Genomic DNA, 8,677 nt, shown 5'->3' with positions numbered 1-8,677 from the left:
CATGTAATGCTGCTATACACACTGCGCATAGACTCACCAGTCATACTGCCCATGTACACATAATGCTGCTATACACACTGCATAATGCTACTATACACGCTGCGCATAGACTCACCAGTCATACTGCCCATGTACATGTAATGCTGCTATACACACTGTATAATGCTGCTATACACACTGCGCATAGACTCACCAGTCATACTGCCCATGTACATGTAATGCTGCTATACACACTGCGCATAGACTCACCAGTCATACTGCCCATGTACATGTAATGCTGCTACACACACTGTATAATGCTGCTATACACACTGCGCATAGACTCACCAGTCATACTGCCCATGTACATGTAATGCTGCTATACACACTGCGCATAGACTCACCAGTCATACTGCCCATGTACATGTAATGCTGCTATACACACTGCGCATAGACTCACCAGTCATACTGCCCATGTACATGTAATCCTGCTATACACACTGCGCATAGACTCACCAGTCATACTGCCCATGTACATGTAATGCTGCTACACACACTGTATAATGCTGCTATACACACTGCGCATAGACTCACCAGTCATACTGCCCATGAACATGTAATCCTGCTATACACACTGTATAATGCTGCTATACACACTGCGCATTGACTCACCAGTCATACTGCCCATGTACATGTAATGCTGCTATACACACTGCGCATAGACTCACCAGTCATACTGCCCATGTACACATAATGCTGCTATACACACTGCATAATGCTACTATACACGCTGCGCATAGACTCACCAGTCATACTGCCCATGTACATGTAATGCTGCTATACACACTGCGCATAGACTCACCAGTCATACTGCCCATGTACATGTAATGCTGCTACACACACTGTATAATGCTGCTATACACACTGCGCATAGACTCACCAGTCATACTGCCCATGTACACATAATGCTGCTATACACACTGCATAATGCTACTATACACGCTGCGCATAGACTCACCAGTCATACTGCCCATGTACATGTAATGCTGCTATACACACTGCGCATAGACTCACCAGTCATACTGCCCATGTACATGTAATGCTGCTATACACACTGCGCATATACTCACCAGTCATACTGCCCATGTACATGTAATGCTGCTATACACACTGCGCATAGACTCACCAGTCATACTGCCCATGTACATGTAATCCTGCTATACACACTGCGCATAGACTCACCAGTCATACTACCCATGTACATGTAATGCTGCTATACACACTGTATAATGCTGCTATACACACTGCGCATAGACTCACCAGTCATACTGCCCATGTACATGTAATGCTGCTATACACACTGTATAATGCTGCTATACACACTGCGCATAGACTCACCAGTCATACTGCCCATGTACATGTAATGCTGCTATACACACTGCGCATAGACTCACCAGTCATACTGCCCATGTACATGTAATGCTGCTACACACACTGTATAATGCTGCTATACACACTGCGCATAGACTCACCATTCATACTACCCATGTACATGTAATGCTGCTATACATGCTGCGCATAGACTCACCAGTCATACTGCCCATGTACATGTAATGCTGCTACACACACTGTATAATGCTGCTATACACACTGCGCATAGACTCACCATTCATACTACCCATGTACATGTAATGCTGCTATACACACTGTATAATGCTGCTATACACGCTGCGCATAGACTCACCAGTCATACTGCCCATGTACATGTAATGCTGCTATACACACTGTATAATGCTGCTATACACACTGCGCATAGACTCACCAGTCATACTGCCCATGTACATGTAATGCTGCTATACACACTGCGCATAGACTCACCAGTCATACTGCCCATGTACATGTAATGCTGCTACACACACTGTATAATGCTGCTATACACACTGCGCATAGACTCACCATTCATACTACCCATGTACATGTAATGCTGCTATACACACTGTATAATGCTGCTATACACGCTGCGCATAGACTCACCAGTCATACTGCCCATGTACATGTAATGCTGCTATACACACTGTATAATGCTGCTATACACACTGCGCATTGACTCACCAGTCATACTGCCCATGTACATGTAATGCTGCTATACACACTGTATAATGCTGCTATACACACTGCGCATAGACTCACCAGTCATACTGCCCATGTACATGTAATGCTGCTATACACACTGTATAATGCTGCTATACACACTGCGCATTGACTCACCAGTCATACTGCCCATGTACATGTAATCCTGCTATACACACTGCGCATAGACTCACCAGTCATACTACCCATGTACATGTAATGCTGCTATACACACTGCGCATAGACTCACCAGTCATACTGCCCATGTACATGTAATGCTGCTATACACACTGTATAATGCTGCTATACACACTGTATAATGCTGCTATACACACTGTATAATGCTGCTATACACACTGTATAATGCTGCTATACACACTGCGCATAGACTCACCAGTCATACTGCCCATGTACATGTAATGCTGCTATACACACTGTATAATGCTGCTATACACACTGTATAATGCTGCTATACACACTGTATAATGCTGCTATACACACTGCGCATAGACTCACCAGTCACGCCAATCTGCTGCAGATACACAGTAGCTGAGACATTGGCCGCAATTCCCTGTTGTGCGATAATTAATATATAGGCCCCGAATTCTCCTTCATGACAAGCAGCGATACAATAAGACATTGGGTTATTGGAAGTGTAGTAGCAGTCCACCAGCCGGCTTCCGCAGCGTCCGTCTGTCCTGTTATAGGGTAACCCCCACTCGCAGCTTATCCTTACAGTAAGGACACCCTGATCCATCTTGTATCTTCTGCTGCCCATACACTGGCGACCTTCCTGGGGGACAGGATCGCATACGATACATTGTATACAATGTATCACATGCCATCCTAGCGGGGGGGCTGCGGGCTGCAAGAACTGTCCAGGGCAGCCAGTGAGATGTGAGGCCATATCGCACCAGTGGATGGGCACCTTTACACACAGAAACCATGCTGCGCTGCAGGTGGGGCAGATGTGACAGTGCAGAGAGTTATAGTATGTACACACGGTGCAATTTTGGCTTAATACAGTATCAGCAATATATTGCTCAGCGACCATAGTGCTCAGTGTACTGTTTTCATCAGCGACCTTGGCTGAAAATTACAGTAATTCTGTTTTTAAACATATATATATATATATATATATATATATATATATATATATATATATATATATATATATATATATATAACCATATTCTATTTTAGCTAGAAGTCCCTGGTGCACAGGTGTAGTCATGCGCGGCACAGATGTAGTCAGGTGGTGCACAGGTGTAGTCAGGCGCGGCACAGATGTAATCAGGTGGTGCACAGGTGTAGTCAGGCACGGCACAGATGTAGTCAGGTGGTGCACAGGTGTAGTCAGGCGCGGCAAAGATGTAATCAGGTGGTGCACAGGTATAGTCAGGCGCGGCAAAGATGTAATCAGGTGGTGCACAGGTGTAGTCAGGCGCGGCACATATGTAATCAGGTGGTGCACAGGTGTAGTCAGGCGCGGCACAGATGTAGTCTGGTGGTGCACAGGTGTAGTCAGGCGCGGCACAGATGTAATCAGGTGGTGCACAGGTGTAGTCAGGCGCGGCAAAGATGTAATCAGGTGGTGCACAGGTGTAGTCAGGCGCGGCACATATGTAATCAGGTGGTGCACAGGTGTAGTCAGGCGCGGCACATATGTAATCAGGTGGTGCACAGATGTAGTCAGGCGCGGCACAGATGTAGTCTGGTGGTGCACAGGTGTAGTCAGGCGCGGCACAGATGTAATCAGGTGGTGCACAGGTGTAGTCAGGCGCGGCAAAGATGTAATCAGGTGGTGCACAGGTGTAGTCAGGCGCGGCACATGTGTAATCAGGTGGTGCACAGGTGTAGTCAGGCGCGGCACAGATGTAATCAGGTGGTGCACAGGTGTAGTCAGGCGCGGCACAGGTGTAGTCAGGTGGTTTTCAGGTGTTGTGAGGCGCGGCACAGATGTAATCAGGTGGTGCACAGATGTAGTCAGGCGCGGTACAGATGTAGTCAGGTGGTGTACAGGTGTCGTCAGGCGCGGCACAGATGTAGTCAGGTGGTGTACAGGTGTCGTCAGGCGCGGCACAGATATAGTCAGGTGGTGTACAGGTGTCGTCAGGTGCGGCACAGATGTAATCAGGTGGTGCACAGGTGTAGTCAGGCGCCGCACAGGTGTAGTCAGGCGCCGCACAGGTGTAGTCAGGTGGTGTACAGGTGTCGTCAGGTGGTGTACAGGTGTCGTCAGGCGCAGCACAGATGTAGTCAGGTGGTGTACAGGTGTCGTCAGGCACGGCACAGATGTAAGCAGGTGGTGCACAGGTGTAGTCAGGTGGTGTACAGGTGTCGTCAGGTGCCGCACAGATGTAGTCAGGTGGTGTACAGGTGTCGTCAGGCGCGGCACAGGTGTAGTCAGGTGGTTTTCAGGTGTTGTGAGGCGCGGCACAGATGTAATCAGGTGGTGCACAGATGTAGTCAGGCGCGGCACAGTTGTAGTCAGGCGGTGTACAGGTGTCGTCAGGCGCGGCACAGATGTAGTCAGGTGGTGTACAGGTGTCGTCAGGCGCAGCACAGATGTAATCAGGTGGTGCACAGGTGTAGTCAGGTGGTGTACAGGTGTAGTCAGGTGGTGTACAGGTGTAGTCAGGTGGTGTACAGGTGTCGTCAGGCGCAGCACAGATGTAGTCAGGTGGTGTACAGGTGTCGTCAGGCGCGGCACAGATGTAAGCAGGTGGTGCACAGGTGTAGTCAGGTGGTGTACAGGTGTCGTCAGGTGCCGCACAGATGTAGTCAGGTGGTGTACAGGTGTCGTCAGGCGCCGCACAGGTGTAGTCAGGCACCGCACAGGTGTAGTGAGGTGGTGTACAGGTGTCGTCAGGCGCAGCACAGGTGTAGTCAGGTGGTGTACAGGTGTAGTCAGGTGGTGTACAGGTGTCGTCAGGCGCAGCACAGATGTAGTCAGGTGGTGTACAGGTGTCGTCAGGCGCGGCACAGATGTAGTCAGGTGGTGTACAGGTGTCGTCAGGCGCGGCACAGATGTAGTCAGGTGGTGTACAGGTGTCGTCAGGCGCGGCACAGATATAGTCAGGTGGTGTACAGGTGTCGTCAGGCGTGGCACAGATGTAATCAGGTGGTGCACAGGTGTAGTCAGGCGCCGCACAGGTGTAGTCAGGTGGTGTACAGGTGTAGTCAGGTGGTGTACAGGTGTCGTCAGGCGCAGCACAGATGTAATCAGGTGGTGCACAGGTGTAGTCAGGCGCCGCACAGGTGTAGTCAGGCGCCGCACAAGTGTAGTCAGGTGGTGTACAGGTGTCGTCAGGCGCAGCACAGATGTAGTCAGGTGGTGTACAGGTGTCGTCAGGCGCGGCACAGATGTAAGCAGGTGGTGCACAGGTGTAGTGAGGTGCCGCACAGTGCATTGTGCGCCAGCGATTTTTAACCATAATTGAAGGAACGTGCTCCTGTGATCTGGTCGCTCAGCGATACAGGCTAAAATCGCCCAATGTGTACAGGGCTTTAGATTTGGGAGAGTTACATTGTTTCTGTGCAGGGTAAATACTGGCTGCTTTATTGTTCAGGTGCCCACACACTAGAATGATTTTTTGGCTGATTTCCGATAGATATCGGTCCGGTGCGCGCTCCCAGGGATATATCGTACATGCTGCATGAAGGATCAGAAGATCCACAGGAACGCACGCGGGATCTGAAGAGGAATCTGTGGTGAAGACGTCGCTCGCTACGGATAAAACAGTTCAAGGCTAATTTCTGCGCACATCTTACGATCGCAGATCTTTCTAGTGTGTGGGCACCTTTACACTGCAATTTAGATCTCAGTTTGATCACACCCCACCCAAATCTAACTCTCTCAGCACCTGTTACATCTTCCCCTCTGCGGTGCTGCATGGTTTTGCCCATGTTTTGCTAAGAAAGCAGAATAGGCCCAATACGCAGCTCTGGCATCACGTCACAGAACACAGAAGTTACACGGACACGTACAGCGCTGTATATGACATGTATGTGCAGTGCCGGCCACGGACAGCATCTCGTACACGGGAACGTGGCCTTATTACAGGTCCGCGACATAGATGTTCCCAGCCGCTGAGGTAAATATTCATGAACAAAGAAGAATAAATAACGTCACATTGTACAAAAGGCTCCGATCGGCCTTACTGACGGGCATCCAGTGTTTTCCTGACGGCTCAATGTTTCTTCAGCGACTTGACTTGGAAAGAGTAGACTGGCGGCCTGGCGCGGTGGCTGTTTGTGTAGACCTCGGAAGCGGTGGAGGAGGCGGACGCCGGTTCTGCGGATCCAGCCGGTGACAGGGCAGTGAAGTCGGACATGGCTGACAGCAGCAGGTGGCTTGGAGTGGTTTGCATTGCAGGGGGTTTGGGTGACGGGACGGGCGACGAAGCCGCAGAGGCCGTTGGACTTAGGGTTGGGGCTTGTTGGAGGGTCCTCATGGCTTGCACCATGGCTCCGTAAAACTGTTTGGTGTCACTGAGATAATTCTGAAACATCAGATTGAAGTGCGCTTGGTTCATGTGTATCTGGCGCACGTGGGCGTTCAGCTCCCGCACCTCCGCCGCCAGCCCCTCCAGCTGCTGCACCACTACGGTGTTACCGTCCACCACGTTCCTCCGCAGCTTGTGCAGCTCAGTGCTGTGACCCTGCGTCAGATGCCGGAGACTGTCGCTGTAGGTCTCCTGTAGACGCAGGTAATGGTGGTCAGCCCCCAGTGCCTCCTGTGCAATGTCGGGGGGGCCAGGTGTTCTGTGGGGTCCCTCTGTACATGAGGTCTCGTTGTGGACAGCGGCTGCAGGAGAACGGGGGGCTTCGTCCTCTGACTCGCTCACCAGCTGGATGTCCAGGGGAGAGGTAGCTTCTTCGCAGTCGGAGACCAGCTCATCCGTTGGCGGCTGGATGGTCTGAGCGGCTGGAGGAGAGGTCCTGTCAGCTAAATAACATGAGGAACCAATCAGTGATCACTCAGGGAGGTCAGATACCAATCAGAAGACAGGAGAGGAGATACCAGGAGCACCTGTCCCGGACAGCGCTGCCTGCGCCCACTAAGGGAGGGCTGCGTACCCATAGTCTGGTCTTAGGACATTCGCTAGTGCAGGGGTTCCCAAACTTTTTCTAATCATGGCACCCTAGAGTATCAGAATTGTTCCCCGGCACCCCTAGGCCCCAAAAAATATATATAAAATGAAGTAGATTGTGTGCATATGTGCTTCTTAGGTTCAGTTATGTGGTAAATGGCAGGATTTGGTTCTGATTGGACACACTTTATGTTTGTCAGCCACCAGCACTGGTTTTGTCCAGAAATAATTGATCATAAATAATTTGAATTGGTCCTGGATGACCAACCTGAGGCAACCCTGCAAGTGTCCCGAGGCACCCCAAGGAGCCTAGGCGCACTGTCTATGACAGGTCACCATTCAGTAGAGGTGCCATTGTTTGTTTTCTCTTACCCATAATGCCCTTTTATCTCCCCATGTAATGAAGAATTTCTAACCTCCCTATACTAGACCTTGCGATCATGACCTAGTACAGAGATGGCCAACTTCAGTCCTCGAGAGCTATCAACAGGTCCCCCGGCAGGTGCACAGGTGTACTCATTACTCACTGACACATCTCACAGGTCCCCCGGCAGGTGCACAGGTGTACTCATTACTCACTGACACATCTCACAGGTCCCCCGGCAGGTGCACAGGTGTATTCATTACTCACTGACACATCTCACAGGTCCCCCGGCAGGTGCACAGGTGTATTCATTACTCACTGACACATCTCACAGGTCCCCCGGCAGGTGCACAGGTGTACTCATTACTCACTGACATCTCACAGGTCACCCGGCAGGTGCACAGGTGTACTCATTACTCACTGACACATCTCACAGGTCCCCCGGCAGGTGCACAGGTGTATTCATTACTCACTGACACATCTCACAGGTCACCCAATAGACACACAGGTGTATTCATTACTCACTGACACATCTCACAGGTCACCTAATAGACACACAGGTGTATTCATTACTCACTGACACATCTCACAGGTCACCCAATAGACACACAGGTGTATTCATTACTCACTGACACATCTCACAGGTCACCTAATAGACACACACGTGTATGCATTACTCACTGACACATTTACCAGGTCACCCGGCAGGTGCACAGGTGCACTCATTACTCACTGACACATCTCACAGGTCCCCCGGCAGGTGCACAGGTGTACTCATTACTCACTGACACATCTCACAGGTGCCCCGGCAGGTGCACAGGTGTATTCATTACTCACTGACACATCTCACAGGTCCCCCGGCAGGTGCACAGGTGTACTCATTACTCACTGACACATCTCACAGGTCCCCCGGCAGGTGCACAGGTGTATTCATTACTCACTGACATCTCACAGGTCCCCCGGCTGGTGCACAGGTGTATTCATTACTCACGGACACATCTCACAGGTTCCTCGCCAGGTGCACAGGTGTATTCATTACTCACCGACACATCTCACAGGTCCCCCGGCAGGTGCATAGGTGTATTCATTACTCCCTGACACATCTCAC

At 50.4% G+C, this 8,677-nt stretch overlaps 1 protein-coding gene across 1 annotated transcript in view; it reads right to left on the bottom strand.

The window, feature by feature from the left end:
• Positions 1-4,515: 4,515 nt before the first annotated feature.
• The window catches only part of LOC146079863 (uncharacterized), a 31,704-nt gene continuing 27,542 nt past the window's right edge, over positions 4,516-8,677 (bottom strand). The window contains exon 7 of the mRNA XM_083186529.1: positions 4,516-7,060. Coding sequence (XP_083042655.1) covers positions 6,303-7,060 — 758 coding nt within the window. The 3' untranslated portion in view covers positions 4,516-6,302. The remainder of the gene's footprint in view (positions 7,061-8,677) is intronic.

The sequence above is a fragment of the Crinia signifera genome, chromosome 5 (genome assembly GCF_055691185.1).
Source record: "Crinia signifera chromosome 5, ASM5569118v1, whole genome shotgun sequence".
NCBI classification, from domain to species: domain Eukaryota; kingdom Metazoa; phylum Chordata; class Amphibia; order Anura; family Myobatrachidae; genus Crinia; species Crinia signifera.
Note: the sequence above shows the minus strand (reverse complement) of the source record. Positions and strands in the feature narration are given on the sequence as shown.